Source organism: Anarrhichthys ocellatus, unplaced genomic scaffold (genome assembly GCF_004355925.1).
Source record: "Anarrhichthys ocellatus isolate YVR2014 unplaced genomic scaffold, GSC_Weel_1.0 scaffold12, whole genome shotgun sequence".
Lineage (NCBI taxonomy): Eukaryota > Metazoa > Chordata > Actinopteri > Perciformes > Anarhichadidae > Anarrhichthys > Anarrhichthys ocellatus.
In genome coordinates this window covers 48,165-67,169 of record NW_022280042.1, presented here as the reverse complement: position 1 = coordinate 67,169, position 19,005 = coordinate 48,165, and the positions used below count along the sequence as shown (strand labels likewise).

The 19,005-nt window shown below is 42.1% G+C and overlaps 1 protein-coding gene across 4 annotated transcripts in view; it reads right to left on the bottom strand.

Moving 5' to 3' along the window:
- runx1 (RUNX family transcription factor 1) overlaps positions 1 to 10,142 on the bottom strand; it is a 53,856-nt gene extending 43,714 nt beyond the window's left edge. For 2 of the 4 annotated variants that reach the window (XM_031851837.1, XM_031851838.1), the window contains exon 1: positions 6,933 to 10,142. Coding sequence is in view for 1 of the 4 variants with exons in the window: in XM_031851841.1 (XP_031707701.1) it covers positions 6,933 to 6,990 (58 nt within the window). In the remaining 3 variants the exon portion in view is untranslated. The remainder of the gene's footprint in view (positions 1 to 6,932) is intronic. The other 2 variants (XM_031851841.1, XM_031851840.1) reach the window with 2 other exon arrangements.
- Between the last annotated feature and the right edge of the window lie 8,863 nt (positions 10,143 to 19,005).

Here is a 19,005-nt window from a genome sequence, read left to right as displayed (position 1 = left end):
CACACACACACACACACACACACACACACACACGCACACACACACACAGTTGAAGTCCAGTGAGCCCTCTCTTGTGGTTATTTATTGTAAAACTCGGCTGGGTTTATGGCTTTGGTAAATTTGTGCGTGTGTGCGTGTGTGTGTGTGTGTGTGTGTGCGGTTCACCATCATGGCTAACTAATATACTGTAAATGCAAAACTGGATGCCACACACAGATCCTCTCTTTCTCTAGTTTTAGTTATTCATTTACAAACATTTCTACATTCAAATGGTATATTATGTGTAGTATATGTAATATTTTATCATATTACATAATGATGTACAAACAGAATAAATGTCTGCAAGGTAAAAATAAACTATGTACATGTTCCCTATAAGCTAGCAGCAACATTAATGCTCTGCTGTTGGTGTTTGTGTGTGTTTGTGTGTTGAATGTGAGGCCTTGTCTTTCTAACGGTCTCTCTGCCACACACATTCTCCTTGCTTCCTTCTCACTATCTCTAACCCTCTCACACACACACACACATGCACACACACCTACGCACACACACACACACACACACACACACACACACACCCACACACGGCCAACAGACATTTTGACACAGTGAAACAGCCTCTGTTAGTCAAACAAGAATGAGCAAACTGCCGTGTGTTCTTTAAAGGAAAACATGTAACTGACAAGCAATAGCACAAAATGGTTTTTCTTATAGACTTCATCATTTTAAAATGCTCCTTTTACAAAAGTTTGCCTCATGACATTTTTACTGATGACTTTTCATGACAGTTGACACCTTCCAGTCAATCAAAGTTAGCTCTTATTGTGAAAATACAATTTGTTATATTACATTTCATAATAATGTATTCATAAATGTGTACACATATGACTAGTCATGCCATAGTGACTTATGTATTCTATATTAAAGTGGCATGTTTTGTTGGCTCTGCGGTCGCACAGACAAACGGACGCATTGAACAGGAAACAGACCGTTCAGGTTTAAGACACGCTGTTGAATAAAGAAGGAAAAGCTTCTCATGAGGGTCTGTGGTAGTTAACCGATCAGACACAAAGCATGATGATGACAATAAAGGACTACTGATTCAAGTAGCTGTTAGCTGTGCATCATCAGAGATCTAGCTCATTTACAACAAATCATACACATACTTTACCAATTCAGCAATGTTAAAATACTCCAGTAACATTAAAGTCCTGCATTACAGAAGTATTTATACAAATGAATCTCAGGGGTTGTGACATGATTAAGTATTAAGTATTATTCATTTCAGAAGGAAAATACACAATTGTATTCTTAGTGATACTGCAACTAAAATTCAGACATTAATACAGGTATTATTTTTATGTTTTAACTTAAATGTAGCTTTTACTTTTTATTTTTGTGTCTGCTTTGTTTTTTATTGTTTTGTGTCTTTATTAATTATTATCAGTCATTATTATTAATAATAATTATTATTGTTGTTTTTCTAATTTCCTTATTTACTATTTTAATATCTTGTAATTTTTTTGGGGCAAACATGTGTGTGTGTGTGTGTATATGCATATGTATTTGAATGTTTGCATATTTTTGTTGGGTCTCATATTCATTGTATTCTCAATATCCACTCAGTTCTTATGGGAATTTTAAATTAAAAAAAGAATAAAATAAACATTTTTGATGATTTTTTTCTGTGGTTGTAAATATAATATTTTGTTAAAACAAAATAAGACATTTAGCAACATCACCGTGTGAACTTGTGATGGCTGCATCATTCTGACATTAGATACTCCTAACGAATGAATCATTGGATGATATCCATCTCTCTGGAGTCTGAGCCACATATGTGACTGTACTGCTGTGGAAGTGACCTCCCAACACTCTTTATTCACTGAAGTGTGCTGATAAGTTATGAATGTGAGAAAGCTCATATATTAGTGTTGTGTGAGAATATAGAAGTGCTGTGAACATGCGTACGTCTGAATGGGGCTGCACTCAGAGTCAGTATCGGCTCCTTTAGAATCAGCCTGAAGCAGACCTGTGGAGTTTCCTCTGTTCCGCGTTGCCGTCTGCTGATAACACACTCAGCAGGTGGAGACTCCAGATAACCAGAATCAGCTCTGGACAGGAGCATACAGCCGGCAACGAGAGGTGAACAATGTAGTGGAAAGAGGCTGATGGAGCATGCAACATGATGGGTTCTGACGTGACGAGAGGCGTAAATTAAAGAAAAGGACTTCAGAAAAGCATCAAAACACGCTGGGAAGCAGTTTAAAACGTATAAACAGAGGGAAGGGAACAATGCAAATCCAACACGCCGACGATGGAAATGCACGGAAACAACGTGGAGCAGCTCTCGTTTTCAGCCAAACATCTGAGATATATGCAGCGGGGAAGGAGGGATGAAGGAAAGGAAACGACAAGGGGACTCCTGATGAATACATGAAGTTAATGAAGACACGAGAAACAGATGTTCTTCAAAAGTGACAGATTACAGGAATATTATTACATTTCACCAATAACAGATATCATTTCAATTCGTACCACAATCAATTCATTTTTTTGTAAATTGTACTTTTTCTATTAGACTTCATCTTAAATATTTACAAACTATATAACGTTCTTATCTGCACAGAGATTTGTTTAGGTTCAGTCCAGAGCTCTCTTTAATCTGCAAAGTCTACCTAGATGGCCTCGGGCCTCTCTTCTTACCTAGAGACACAGAGGTGGAATCTGATTGGATAAAAGCTCTACTTAAAACAAGCTGCACTGGAAGCAGAGCAACTGAGGAAGACAGTAGCTGTGCAATGAGAACATAAGATAATGGGGAAAATAATTAGAATACATGTAGTGTATTTGTGAAAAATTATTAAATGATAAAATAGCTATAACTTCGTGATTCTGTTTAGGCCAGCAGAGAAGACTTAGCTGGCCCTGACGACACACCACTGCATGAAATACATCTCATCTTTAGCCTTTAGAGTTTCTGAAAAGATGTCGGAGGAACCACACAGTTTTTAAGGATGATGTTCATTTACTTGTATATTTAAGTCCATACCTTTAAAATGGCCATTGGTACTCTTAATAAGTGAACTTTGATGTAAAATTAATAATGTTTTGTAATGTTGAGAAAATTGGCCTTCAGGTTTGGTCCAGACAGCAATAATCAAGTGTAGATCTTGTTTCAGGCTGCTCGCACATCTCCTACAACTTATGTTCTTATTCATCTCATGCTTAGTTCACACGACACAACTTTAGCCCTGATTTTCCACTCGCTCACCGTTCTATGGAGCTCCCCAATAAAAGACGCCACTCAGTCATGAAGTGTGAAAACCACAACGACTTCAAGACTTCCGCTCACAGGACAGCAGGTACTCGTGACATTCAGGAGACTTTCCACCGTCATACAAGAAAAGAAAAGGAATGTCTCTGAGCACTGGAATCAGAACTCCCTCCAAAGGGTTTCATGGAGCAGCTTGTTTAGCGGCTGCAGTCTGCAGCGTTCTCCCTCAATACTGGACCAGCTTCTGAACTTGTTGTCCCCATTAGTCACTTAGACACAATCACAAGGGAACACAGGGTCCTGGTTAGAAAAGACTGAAGTTACCCTTTAACCCCATTTCACAGCTAGTTTTGCACATATGAACGTGATTAAGTGATTATGTCTTTTTGTTATTATGCGTCTCTCATTTCTATTCCCAAGACATATTTTCATACAGCTGGACATGCAGACGGCTGGAGGTAAGAATACACTATGACTTGTCTGCCATTTAAAATGCTTGAATTGGGTTTCGCGTCATTAAAGGCACTATTTATTATGCTTAAACATAATTCATGTTAACTTGGAACAGTCAGTACCATTTGGAGTAAATGCAAACATCCGTTGAAAGCTAACAGTAAACTGTCTCGTGTTGTGCTCTCTGCCTCAGATGAACGAGCTCAGATAAGTCAGAGCAGATCATCTCAACAAGGGAACAGCTACAGTAACTGCACACACATACACACACACACACTGAAGGGAAAAAGCAGCAGTGTGTGTGGTAGAATTGTTCCCAAGTTAGATCAACAGACGTGTCTGTGTTTACGGAGATAAAGCAGCAACATGTGTTCAGTAGATTTGATGTTGTAGAAGTGAAGATTGGAGGAGAGTTAAGCGATGACATTGCCACTCACCAACAACCAATAGGATGGCAGGAGGTGGAAACCAATCAGATGAGAGTCACCTTGATTGTTAACCACTGATGGGTTAACCACATGTGATTTGATCAGCTCATACTAGTTAAAATGAAACATGCTGTGGTTTGATCAGCTAAATGAGTTACATAAACTGCAGTGAGGATGAACTGTTTTCCTTCATTACGCTAGGATTCAGCAGGCCTGAGGTCAGATCACAAACCCACACAATCTGTCACACTAATGTGGTTGTATTGGGCAGATCACAGTGACTGACGGAGGAAAACAAAACTGTTGTATATAAGCATCCGGTGTCAAACTGTAGATGAGGCACAGACGCCATTCCAACCATGTAACCACAGCACACAGATCTCATGTCTTTGAACTTGTTTTCGTCACTTCAGAGTACATTGCATTTACTTTCATTCCCCTAACCTTAACAATAGCTAAAAAACAAGGAACCACCTTCTTGTTGCCAAACAATAACAGATGTGCCGTACTCCACATGATCTAATCATGTTTGTATCAGGTGTTAAAGAAGATTTGAAACTAGAGATTGAGATCATAAACTCATGTTTACAATGTTTACTGAGGTAATAAATCAAGAGAAAAGTAGAGTCATTTTCTCATAGACTGCTATACAACCAGAGGAGTCGCCCCGTGGTGGACACTAGAGAGAATGCAGCTTTAAAGCATTTCATCACAACGATGATGCTACCATGCTGGGGCTGAAGGGAATATCAATGGGGAGAGATGAAAAGTCAGGGCATTGCCTCAAAGTTTAAAACACAATGTGCCGATCCATCGAGCAGATGATGTTACTTTCATTCATCGTCTGATGATCATGTCTGGACCAGCCGATGGCCCATCAACATTGCCGTCCCCAGAGAACCACCTCCATGTCATCAAAACAATCAGTTAATACATCCGGCCCACTCAAGGTCTTGGTGTGAAAATACAACATCCTTCAACAAAACACAAACACAGCAGCAGATGTCTTGGAGTGCTGGAATCTTCTTGTAGGATCATGGAGTGAGGAAACGAGGTGGCACAAAATTGAGAAATGAGAAGGACCAATTGGTCCGTGCTCTTACGAAACACAAACACATTACTTGAAGCCTGACTAGATGGATTATCCTGAGAGAGGTGATCCTGTGAGTCCTCACGTGATCAAAGATAAGGCTCCTGGGGGACCCCAGTCAAAAGCACCCAATTACTCCGTTTGTTTTAATAGATGGATCTACTTATTGAGTTCATGTTTGTCATGGGACATCATTTAAAGTATGACACTATCAAGGGGGTGAAGGAGTCAGACAGATGCAGCAGACACACATTCCTCTTGTGATCCATCTGTTTTAATTTGACAGAATATGCAGATGAATTTTAATAACAATGAAACGTTTTGCTGTGCTGGTTGTTTCCTACAGCGTGTTCTGGAGTCAGTAATGCTCATGTGTTGCATACGTTGGTAGGATGAGGGTTAATCAACAGGAAACACACACACTCACAAAGTGTTCTTGGCAGTTTCCGCACCAAAGACAACCACTACTGGAGACAAACAATATGGGGATTCTTTAATCAGACTATATCAACCACTATGGTAATGATATTGAATGAAGTGAAGGCCTCAATAGTGATTGTATCAGTCTGGAGATACATCCACTTCTTCTCATGTGCTTAATGTTAAGCTTTACTGTAAAAATGAAAGCAGTTATTGTCTAGTGTCCAAGTTATGGTTTCGTATTTTGCAAGAGGAAACATTAGCATTCATTTGGAGTCAGCTTTAGCTGCTAAATGTTCCACTATGGCTGCTGCTGGAGACCAGGTGGAGGAGAACAGAGTGTGCAGGCCTGAACACTAAAACAATGAGCTAAAGGAGGCAAAAAGCTTCATATGCTGATTATGATCTCATTGTTGAGTCATATAGGGACAGCCAGTGCTGGGAAAATGAAGCAGACATGTAGAGTCATTCACACAGCTGCTGGTTGATGCAGCAGGAGGGAATGTGTGCTACATTCCTCCCTCTCCTCCCTACTGTCATCCTCCCTGTTAGCGGGTAGGCTGCAGGCTCACAGAGGCAGGCGTGAGACCTGGAACTTGCTGCTTCAGGATATTCTCTCATGTTGGCAAGAAACCTCAACCTCCAAATGCACTGTTGCTACTGCACCAGAGAGACGACTTGTAGCTTCCTGCAGCGGGTACAAGAATGTAGCTGTACAGAGCAGCTTCACCTTCACCAGCGTGATCTCACAGAAACACGGGAAATGACAACGACCTCTGAAGACTACGTGCCGCCACCCTGGAAACAATTCAGGGGCTTTTTTTCATGCGAATTCATTTTCTCCTTTCAACCAAACGCAGATCCACTCCTTCAATTTTTACCTTCCACAATAAAAGCCTGACACATAATATAACAAATCTGAGGTTTTATTACATGTTTTGTAGCAGCTTATAACACCCACGCATTGTTCAACCAGCTCGCTGTTCACAGCTAACTTTATATCAAAGTGCCGTTTTAACATGAAGCTGTATCTGCTGAATGGCTGCGTGGAAACAGGCTCAGATGTTAACCCTTATGAGAAACATTCAAGAAAATAATTCACGCAGAAACTTCAACAATCAAACAATCAAATAAGTTCAACATTTCACATGAAATACACGTGAAATACTTCAAACTTTATCAACCCATGAAAACCAGGAGAAACACCCAACAGAGCAGCCAAACAGCAGGTGCACATGAAACATAGAAGGAACAATACACTTACCTCGTCTGAAAGCTGACTGGTAGGATGACAGAGACTCAAAGATATTGTTGGAGGCCATGAAATGATTATTCTTTAGATGTTTCTTCCTCTCCACCCTTTTTTAAATCTGTGTACGAGTACAACATTTACACAAACACACATACGATGAAAGGTCAAGAGGAGATACTCCAACAAGCTGAAACATCAACAACAACCTCTGAACCACAAACCACATATGAGGTCATTTCCTGTGTATTCTCTCAGAGGATTTGAAAGTTTCCTGACCTGAAGTCAGTTTATAGGTTGTTAAATAGTAAAAATTCTCCTAGCTGCTCACTACTCTCAGCAAACAGGGAAATGGTGCTGCTTTAGAGTGACCTGTGATTTGAATGTGAGTAGTTAACAAGTGAATGAGAAAGACCATTTGGTGCCATGCATTGCATTCATTCCAAGGATTTTGTTTCTGTAGTTTTACCCAGCATCCTTGGCAATCATCATTTCTGACACTTGAGGAATATCATTAAATAATTGCCACAATGATCATTGTAATTGTATATAGGAAGTCAAACTTTTTTGGCTTCATGCACCACTGAGCAACTCTCACAGGAATGTACGGGGCGCCACATTTAGTGGATGTAGCTCGGTATCTAGCTAGTGATGTAGGACGAGAATAGGAGCCAAATAAGGACTGAGGAGGCATCAGCATGACTTCCATGAATTATTGATGAAATACCTTACAGCCAGGTACAGGTAACATGCAGGTAGTTCCAGATCCAGGTCAACATTCACAAAGCAACAAAGCAACCAGGAAAAACCGACAATGGGTGAAAGAGAATGAGCTGGTTCAATATCTGGAGGACTGGTGAGAAGGTGGGAGGGGAAGTTCAGGTGACTGCAGGGCTGATGACAGAAGTGGGAACAGGTGGGTAGATGAGTGGGGCAGTCAGGTAAAGGACAAAGGAGGCAAAGCATGGCTGGAGAGGACAGAGGGACATAAGGACAATCTGTGGCTGCGTTCCAAATCACTTACTTTTTCTTTTTACTTTGAGTACATACTGCAGCTGAACTTACAAAGTGCACAATGTTGCATGCATGAGGATTTCCATTGGGACATACTACTTCCTCAGAACATGGCACTCTTTTGCACATTGTGGGTCAGAATAAGCAGAAAAGCATGCTGGCTTCTATTCTGCAAAATGTGAGCGGATGTAGTAAAACATCATGGTATATTTGGGATACTGTATTTGACACTGTGTACTGGAACATACTCATTTTCTTCATACTAAATAATATGGTGGTTTGGGTATTGGAAGGCACAGTGTGACAAGGATGTCACCATTATCTTCCTACAATGAGCTCTGTTTGGTCGACAGTGTCTTCAAATAGCAGAAACAGCAGCCAAAGAACACAACAGCAACAAAACCTATTTGAACCGGAGACAGTTGAGAAAGGAGGCGGCCCAATGAGAGTCTGGAACAAGGTTAGACTACCAGAAGGTTATTAGCAGCACTTTTTGCTCAATGAAATCATGTCTATGCAACAAGAGGACATGTTGCTGTATTGGGTCAGTGCATTAGTTTAAAATGTTGCTCAGAGGTAGGGTGAAGATGAAAACATGTCTTCATCAGAGTCAAAATGGACAACGGTGAAAAGGCAAACACATAAACAGGTGTACAATTCTCATTTGAATGATGCTGCAGAGCAGTGGTTAGCTTTGTGCATGGTCCATGTTTTGTCTGCATATTGCAGTTTTATGTTCACATATGCAGATCTTTAAAGCTCTATGCATGTAAACCGGACCACAGGGACATTTTAGCATGTTCAAACCAGCACACAAGTAACCATGGCCTTTCACTTTGTCTGGTGAAAACAATTTGTGTCATGCCGGCTTGGTTTTAAAGTTAAAGTTTGTCAATTAGGATCCTTTGATGATTTGGTCACACAAATTCACAGGTACAACCGTAACATGTTTTGATGAAAGTCAATGTAGGATGGAGATCGGGGTGGACAGATGGGTCAAACACAGGACTTTCACTGCTCCCTATATACAGGGATGGATCAAATGCAGAAGGCAAATTTCGTGTATGTGTATATATATATGACAATAAAAATGGTTTCTTCTTTGGTTTCTTCTTCATCCAGGAGACCTGTGTCAATGTGAAGTGAGAGTCAACATTATTATTTTAGAATAAGTAATCTAACAATAAGTTGTTTCTGTGGAGGCAACATGTCATTTGAACACATTTTGCGTCACCCCATGTAATGCATGCAATGTTAAGAGGTCATGGTCATTGACGGTATTTCTGTGAGATTACGTTGATACCAGTACATATATATAATAACAACAATGAAGAAATTTTACTTATATTTTTTCTGCAGTGAGAGCACATACAGCATACATCTTTGGTGCTGACTGACATTATCTGTACTGGTAAATTGATTGACGCCATATCTTGTGGGCCGACACTCGTTTGATGCATCGCCTCAATTCCAAGAGGCAGTTAACCAGCAGAGGGGCCGGCGTTGTTAACCGCTCTATAGCTCCATCTGTGATTTGAGCACTGGTCACTCCCTCTGCTACCCACAAAGTGATGAGGGGCGTGATCAAACTGTCAAACTCACAGCGACGAGGTGTCCTGTAACCTCAGCACCATGTTAGGGAATCATGTGCTGTAGAACTGAACGCAGTTGGCTTTTCCCCTGAAGCCCCTTTCCTTTTTTAGTGTAAAACTTGTGATTCAAGCAGAAAGACCTATTAAAGTTGATAAACTATATATTATATTTGTGTATAATACAGCATTAAAAGAAGCATCATTGAACAACATAGCAGGTGAAGAGGCTATGGTTGTGGTACTCTTACCCTAGCAGAGGTGTCCCGGTCCTGGGCAGAGGTGGTAGAAAAAGCTCCTTGGGGTTTTTCCAGTCAACCAGTGACTTAGATGCAGAATAATCCACCAAACACTCTGCGTCTTTCTACATCTACTTGTGGTCTCTTTCTCTCTCTTGACTTGCTTACAGTTCTTTTCTGCTTCCGCTCTTTCTCTCTGTCGCCGTGCACATCTTCCTTTATCCCTCTCTGTCTCTCTCTCTGGTTTTGGTATGTGGTTCTCCGAATCCCCTTGTTGATAACTTTTGGTCTTCGGAATTGACTCTCTCTTCGACATTGAGCATCACCCAGGAGAGATTGACTTACTCTTCTATTAATCTGGCATTGTGGCTTTGGAGTCAGCATGTGTGTGTGTAATCAAACTAACCACCTGCCCCCCTCAGCCAACAGTTTCACCGAGGAAGTAGCTGTGGTTAGAGCTAGAGAAAGGGAGGGAGAGGGCGTTGCGGTGTGTGTCTTTGAGCGCTCTTATGTGCGTTTGTGGTTTTGTATGTGTAGCAGGGGTTTTGACAGAGTGAGTGAGTCACCTTTACTTCACCAAGCCTCATTGCAGGTCAGACTCTTAGACCGCCTTGACCACGAGTGTGTGTGTGATGGTTAGTTGAGGAGAGAAGTCCATCGCTGAGATTATTAGTGAAATATTACAAGTAGAACTTTGATCATGCTTGATACGGGGTGCATGGTACTCACAATATTCCGATATCCACTGAGTTTATGTGACACAGTCAATTGAGTTTACTCCACCTCAAACTCACCTCCTACTCTATACCTCTGAAAACAGTTGTATAGTGTATTCAGTGGATCCAAGTTACTTTGATTAGAAATATTTCAAAGACAGCTGGAGTCACTGTCCTTAAGTTTCATCAAGTTTCTAGAGTGATGAGTGCAGATAGAAGCCTGAAGTCTCTCCTGCATATTCCAAACATGCAGCAAGGTAAATGAAGATAGCGCCTATAGTCTTTCGACCAATCAAAGCGCTGTACACTACATGTTAACAGTATGATGACACCTCTGATGACAAAGGTGCCAACCTGCTCATCAGGATGTCAACCAATGCTCATTCACACCGATGTCAGCCTTTAGGAGCCATTAGGGGATCAGTATCTTGCCAAAAGACTCTTCGACTTGAGGAGACGGGAATCAAACTACCAATCGCCCGATTAGTGGACGACCGCTGAGTCACCCCTCATGGGCGAGGATGGATTATTGAACAGGCTTACCAGGGGCCCAGGGTGGACGGGTCAACAAGCCCAGCATTTATTTAGGTTTGGATAAAATAAAAACACAGGACTTTCACCCAGAAGACCCGTGTTTGTGTCCAGTGTGAAACCAAAAGCCAGCGTTGACTCGTTAAATAACTTGCATCACATAGGTGACATACTGAACTATATGACAAATGTACTTATTCTAACCCAAACCACAATCTTCTCCTGAAACTGATGAAGTTACAACTTACCAAGTTCTTTCCTGTAAACACAGAAGTTTATTTTGAAAGGACTGTGTATGCATGTGACAGGCGGAAACCTGCAGGTGCAAAACTATCGCTAGAAGGGAACCTAGAGTGTCATAGTTTGAAGCGTAGGGCCACTGACCAAGCTGCCGAAGTTGAAGAGAACGTGTTGGTATATGAATGTGTATGTGTGTCATCCAGGTTTTAGCACCTGCTGGTGAATTACCTATAATCGAGGGTTAACAGAGTGCAAACATACACACGACCAAAGGCAACCTGACCCTTAAATCCACGCCTCTTTATACCCCAACACCTGCACTGACACACTTCTACCCCTCCCTAACTCGACCACTGCCACCTCAACATACACACACACACGCACACACGCACGCACACAGCTGTTGCTCCACCTCATCAGGTTTAGGTTTCTGTCAAGGCAACCTGTTCAGGTACTGTTGGTATAAGATCACATGTCCTAAAGTGGAGCTGAAACCGAAATCTTCCAGGACATAGGGTATTTGAGGACTGTGTTGGGAAACAGGCCAATGGATGTCCTACTTCAAGTCCTGGGAGAACTCAGTGGGAGGCTGCTCCTCCGCTGACCCCTGACCCATCCCAGACACAACATGACCTCCAGCTGCAACTTCCTGGGTCAGGCTGGGTCAGACAGCGACACAGGAGGCTGAATCAGCTATCATTGTGAGGAAGAGAGAAAGACATCACGATACTGTAAACAGATTATTATTATTTAATATTTTAGATGGTGATCCTCTGACTTTTCATCAGGTCTAAATTTGTCCAATACTTTCAATGCCATTCCCATCAGCCTCAACTCTACTTTGTGTTTACTGCTGATTGGTCCCGTTTGCGTTCACAAAGGCAAAATGGTCCAGAAATTGAAAAAACTCAAGGTGGAAATGTTGTTCGATCATTGGCCATACAGTTGGATCCTTGTACGACTCAAAAGTTGCCTCTACAGTTGTGATGTGCTTTCCGCGATGTGATAATAGCATGTGTATCAAGCAAAGTTTAAAATTGTACTCATTTAGCGGCTTGCTACTTTCACCATGCGGTCATGCTACACTGGTTAGCATACAGAAAATGAGCAGAAAAAAGATCACTCAACTGGTAATAGCATTGTGCTTTCCTTTACTGTGACAAGAGTGTGTTGATGAAGTGCTGAGTGGTTTACATTTTACTCATGGCTAGTTAGCTAGCTACCTTGCTAATTCCACCATGCTTCACTAGTTACTGAAAAGGACTAGTCTCTTAGCGGCACTGAGTGAGGCAAAGGGACCACGAGTTGTACGAGCTAGCAAATTATTCTCTTGTGGTCTGATCCAGTTAGTTATAGTTAATCCATCAAATTCATTGTCAAGCTCAAATAGGCATAGTATACAGATCAATTATTAGATTGCTTCCTTGACACTTTACAATCATTAGATGGATTTATTAGCTTAGCTTTAAAATCACATATGTGCTATCATAAAACCCAAACAGCACCACTTGGAAGGAGACCCTTGTTTTTAGACAGTCTGGGTATAGTTGGTCCACCAGGGTATGACTGACTGCTTCCACAGCAGCCCAAATGAACCAAACTAACCTGGCAAACACACCAGGTTTGGCTTCAACTGAAGAGGTTAGAGCTTTGGTCTGTCACAGCTCACTTTTAGGTCAGATCAGGGTTGGCAGTTCAAACAGAGCAGCGTGCAACGTCCAAGGAGACACCGCACCTTCACTCTCTCCATAGGAAAAGGAAAGCAGCGCATTAGCACAATGAATGTCTCTGGTTAATATATTTCCATCTTGAGATCACGATCAGCTGCTGAGGTTGTTTTTTTGCAGGCGTGTGCATGTTGTAAGTTGTATTATCGTTCAACAGTGCATCTTCTTTTTCTCCTTCTCGTTATTGCACTTGTTTCCATCCTCACTTCCTTCATCTCCTCCATTTCTCCAACTCCCCCTCCTTGTCCTCCTCCTCTGCATCCCACAGAGCTCCCACGACATCAAACCCCATCATGTCTAGACCCTGCTCACATGTGTGTGTGTGTGTGTGTGTGTGTGTGTGTGTGTGTGTGTGTGGGCGCGTCGCTGTGTGTGTTCTTACCAGCTGCTAAAATACAACGGTTGAAGTGGCCTTTGAATTTATCAACAAACAAAAAAAAAGAACTGTATTCTATTCATCTACGGAGTGGACTGAATTACAGACTGGCCAGACGTTGAGTCATCACACCAGACTCACTGAGACGGGTTTCCTCCCACCACCAAGACATGTACCCGGTATGAATAATTGTGATGCAAAATATTTGCAGGTGAGAATTTTAAAGGCCGTAACACATTCCGTGCCATCACCACATAGCAGGCTGGTACGATGTCGTGGTCATTTTATGTATTCCTGTGAGATCACGCTGATCTTGCGCGTAAGCAAGCATTCACATATCAGTGGAGGAAAGCCAAGAAGAAGAGAACAGCGGAGCCAGGTTAGTCGTTCTGTTTCTGAAAAGTTTGTGCAAATACTGGATTATTAAAATGGTGATATTGTAACACAGACTCAGTCACATCTAGTTGTCCTGGAAGTTTTCTTTTACTCTTTCCTATTATCGCCTACAGGGCCAATAGATCTGTTGACGTCGCAGTCAACATGGCCCTCCACTTCATCCTGCAGCATCTGGACTCCTCAAGAACCTCAGGATCATGTTTGTGGACTTCAGCTATGCCTTTAACACCATCTGGTGACCTGGTGCAGTCTGAACAACCTAGAGCCCAACGCTCTAAAGCCCAACGCTCTGGAGATGGTTGTGGATTTCTGGAAGAACGCAGCCCCACCTGCCTCTATAACCCTGTGTGACTCCCCCGTCGACGCTGTGGAGTCCTTCCGCTTCCATAACTCAGGACCTCAAGAGGGAGCTGAATAAAGCGATTCTGATTGACTTCCCTCCCTCGTCTTCCTGCTGTTCTCCTGGAGTTTCAACTCCCCTGATGATCAAATTTTAAAATCCATCCACGATACTTATTAGAAGTAGCCTCGTGTCTCTGCTGTTTGTGATTGTGGTTTTTAAATGACTTACGGCATGACTTATTTCATGTATTTGTCTGTTGGGTCCAATCAGAGCAACCAGCAGACACACACGCACACGCACACACACCACACACACAGGCAGACAGACAGAAGGACTAGATTAGCTTTATAGAAAACAGCAAGAGGAGCAGAATTGTTGACCAGCACAGAGAAATGTGCTTTGTGGTGCTTCAGCGTCCAGTGTGAACCTGGTGTCTGTGTGAACCTGGTGTCGCTGTGCTATCCGGTCTATCCAAAGACAAGGATCGTAACCAATTAGATGTAGAGGTACAATGGAGACTGGGCCCGCCCACTTACTGTCAAAAAGAAAAACTACTCGCGAGCGAGCAGGTAAAAGACTCGCCAGCACGCAGGTTAAAGTTTCGCGAGCGACTTTTGCTCCCGCGAGAGGTAATTTAGCTCGCGGAGTGATGTAAAAGCACTTGTCAAAGTAAAATACGCGCGCGGCTGTTTGATTTGCGTGTGCGTGGTTCTCATTTGCGCTCTCGGATTTTGACAGTGATTTGCCTTCAACTCGTGTCACTGTGAACCTGGTGTCTGTGTGAACCTAGTGTCAATGTGAACCTGGTGTCTGTGTGAACCTGGTGTCACTGTGAACCTGGTGTCTGTGTGAACCTGGTGTGACTGTGAACATTGTGTCTGTGTGAACCTGGTGTCACTGTGAACCTGGTGTGACTGTGAACATGGTGTGTCTGTGTGAACCTGGTGTCAATGTGAACCTGGTATGACTGTGAACCTGGTGTCTGTGTGAACCTGGTGTCTGTGTGAGCCTGGTGTCTGTGTGAACCAGTTGTCACTATGAACCTGGTGTCTGTGTGAATCTGATGTTAGTGTGAACCTGGTGTCACTGTGAACTAGTGCTGGGCGGTATACCAGTTGCTGGTATACCAGTTTTAATTTCCTGTATGATATGAATTTTTCACAGCCGAAACAACTGCTGTCGCTCTTCAACAGGCAGCAGAATATATTGTTCGTTGCTATGAAGGCAACAGTCGGAGCTTGTTGTCTTACGTGTATTGAGAGGGACCTCTAGTCATGGTTATAACTATATAACAACAATTAATAACCCACAACTAACGCCCTTTAACAGGGCAAACACCACGACACAACAGTTTGTGACAAATAAACAATTTGTAACACTAATAATTGTACATTTATAAAATTACACTGCCAAACGGCATGCTGGGTACAGCTCACTAGCTAGCCCGCTAGCACAACAGTCTGCTAACAGCTGGGAGAGGCTCCGTCGCTACAGTAACGTTACATTAAAGAACAGAACAGAGCGATGCAGGATGAACAAAGACAGACCGGAGATGCACCGATAGAGTCTGTGCCCAAGAGAGGAGCTGTGCCGTCTGATTCGAGGCCGTCAACCAGTAACATTAGCGCGAGTGAAGCCGAAGGGTCAGACATCGCTTGAAGAGGCATTTGCTCGAGGCAGCATATGATAAGAAAAGCAAGCGGTGGAGCGACATTACGAACGCAATAACGATCCAGCTATGCAATTACATGGTCCCGCTACAGACAGTTGAGAAAGACGACCTCAGAGCAATGATTAAAACACTTGATTCAAGGTACGTCTTACCGGGCGACAATACTTCAGCCAAACTGCTATCCCAACATTATACGAACAAACGAGCACACCCTATAGTAAGCAAAGCCTTTATACATGATGACATTAACATGTTTTTATATTATATGTACTTCTGACAGTAGAGTAAGCCACTATAAACATATATAAAAACACAATCAAGAAAAAAAAAATACTGTGAAACCGCCAGAATCTTAAAAAATACCGTGATACTAATTTTTGGTCATACCGCCCAGCACTACTGTGAACCCAGTGTCACTATGAACCTGGTGTGTGTTAACTAGGGCTGACTGTCTGTAACAGCACAGGGGGTCAGATCACTTACTAGGACACACACACACACACACACACACACACACACACACACACACACACACACACATTGACTGGATGAACTGGGCTGTTCCATAGAGCTTTGATGATGTCATGGGTGAGCGATCATTTAACTGTCCTGTTGGACATTGTGTGTGTGTGTGTGTGTGTGTGTCTCAGTGTAACAGATGTCAATGATGAGGCATCGTCTGCCCTTGAAGGACCAGTAAGACCTCTTTTGTTCCACCTTTGGGACAAACATAATTGTAGAGATCTGTGTGTTTGTGTGTGTGTGTGTGTGTGTGTGTGTTAAAACAGGTAAACAGATAATCAGAGACCTATTTAAGTTCAAAAGAAAGATATGAAGAGAAGTCTCATCATGAGAAGACACACAGAGGACTAGTGTGAATATGTGTGTGTGTCTCACAGAGAGATGTGAAGGAGATTCCATCGCCTCCATTTTGATGAGTCAGCAGCAGAAGGGGGATTCTTCCAGTAAAACACCTCCTCCTGAACACACACACACACAGTCTCCCATTCTTTACACACAAACACATACATTCAAGTGGAGCAGTGAGATGTTGGAATATATTCCATCACACACACACCCACACACACACACACACACACTGAGTCACAGACACCTGGTGCTACCACGAAGAACTTTCATTTTGCAGAGCTTCTTCTTTCCCTGCAGCGAGGAGAAGCTCTGCTCTTTATAGTTTCAAAAGTAAAGGTACTCATTCTGCAGAAAAACATGACTCGAGCTCTGTGCAGGGAGCTAGGTTGGTGGGGGTTGTTACTGTTGAGACAATGAAATAGGATCCAGGACGTCCAGTTAGATTAATATGTTTAACGGCTCCTCACAAGCCAAAACACTCAACAGGCAGGAACTCTGGAAAGTTATCATGGCGGATACTACTTTATCTTTCGTCACAATAAGATAAGATAAGATAAGATAATCCTTTAGTAGTCCCGCAGTGGGGACATTTACAGGATTACAGCAGCATAGTGGACACAAGATACATAGTAAAAAAACAAGGTCAAAACAAGTATTATGAATAAGTAATAAACAGTAAGAATACTAACTAAGTAAAAAAGTAAAAATACACAATAACTAAAACATAATTATATCTAAAAAGTAAAAAAAAATATATACAGACAGAATGATGATCAGAAGGCAAACATTAGGAATACATTCATGTTATAAAGTTATCTATACGGAGACGTGTGCTGGACAAACAGCGCCTTACTGGTCACCACCATGGTCAGTGTAAATGTCAAGTCTATGGACACAATATACGATCCAAGACATATAGTTTTATTAACCCCACCCCCACTCACACACACACACACACACGCACACACACACACACGCTCACACTCACACACACGCTCACACTCACACACACACACACACACACGCTCACACTCACACACACACACACACTCACACACTCATACACACACACACACACACACAGAAGCATTATACCCTCTAAGGCTAATGAGGGGATGACTGTTTCTCTCTCTCTCTCTGTCAGTGTAGAGATCGGGGGTTGGCAAACAGAGCATGGCAAATGTGATAATTGGTCCCATGTGGTCTTCAGGAGCGTATTAATGTGCGTGTGTGTGTGTGTGTTTAAGGTTTTGTTTATTTGTTTGTTTGGTCTTTTTGGAGAAGAGCTTTTCGGTTTGTTTTCTACCAAAGTACTTTTGAGTAAAAGTTTCAGTCTGCAAAGTTCACAGTAACTTGGTTTAAAGTGAGAGTGGAGCCGAGTAGAGGAACAAATCCATCATCAGGTCTTTACTGCAGATGAACCTCTACGTTTACATCATTTAAAGGTGGTAAATAGGAGATTGGGAGCATTTCTATTTCTTGCTGCTCAACGGCTGACTCGGAGAGAATTTATTCTCTGCTCAGGTAGACAGTACTCCTCTCTGTCTTCACATAGATGATAGTTGTTTGATGAGATATTAATGATCTAAATATTGTATATTGTACCATGAAAATAAAAGTTTAGCAACATGATTTACCAACGTGAAGTACGTTTGCTGAACTCCAGCTTCATCGTTGCCTGTTTGTTCAACAAAGGGACACATTTCCTCTTTGTATCCTCTGACTAATCAACAGCCCCCAGAGGAACCAGCAGCATGATGGATACATGTGGGCATGTGGCCCTCCTCCAGTAACGAGGACTAACGCCGCTGACGACTCGCTGAGGATTACGACACGTTGTATGTTTGACATTTATCACATGATTACTAATACTAAAGGCTATGCAGCTTTGACGACACACGTGGGTGTGTGTGTGTGTGTGTGTGTGTGTGTGTGTGCGAATGCTTACGATGTAACGACCAGGTTTATAATGACTGCACTCTTAAAGTGTGTGTTTGGTGTTTATGACATTATTAGTAAATTTAAAAGCAACACATGGATGCCACACTGACTGTATAGTGTGGTTGTTAATGCCACATTAACAACCACGTCTGTTGTGGAAATGTCTAATGTGTGTGTGTGTGTGTGTAATGGCTTTTACAACATTATGACTTCACGTCATCAATAAGCTAACAGTATTACAAGCTGATTATTTGACGTGGAATATTTAAAGTGTGTGATACAATGTCACTAATGGGTTAACGGCTAAATGGCACACACTCAGAAACACACACACACACACACACACGCTCTTTAAAAGAGTTACACTAAAACTGAGATAATGAAGGAAATACTGTCCATCCTAACGCAAAGACCGTATTTAACTAATGACTGAA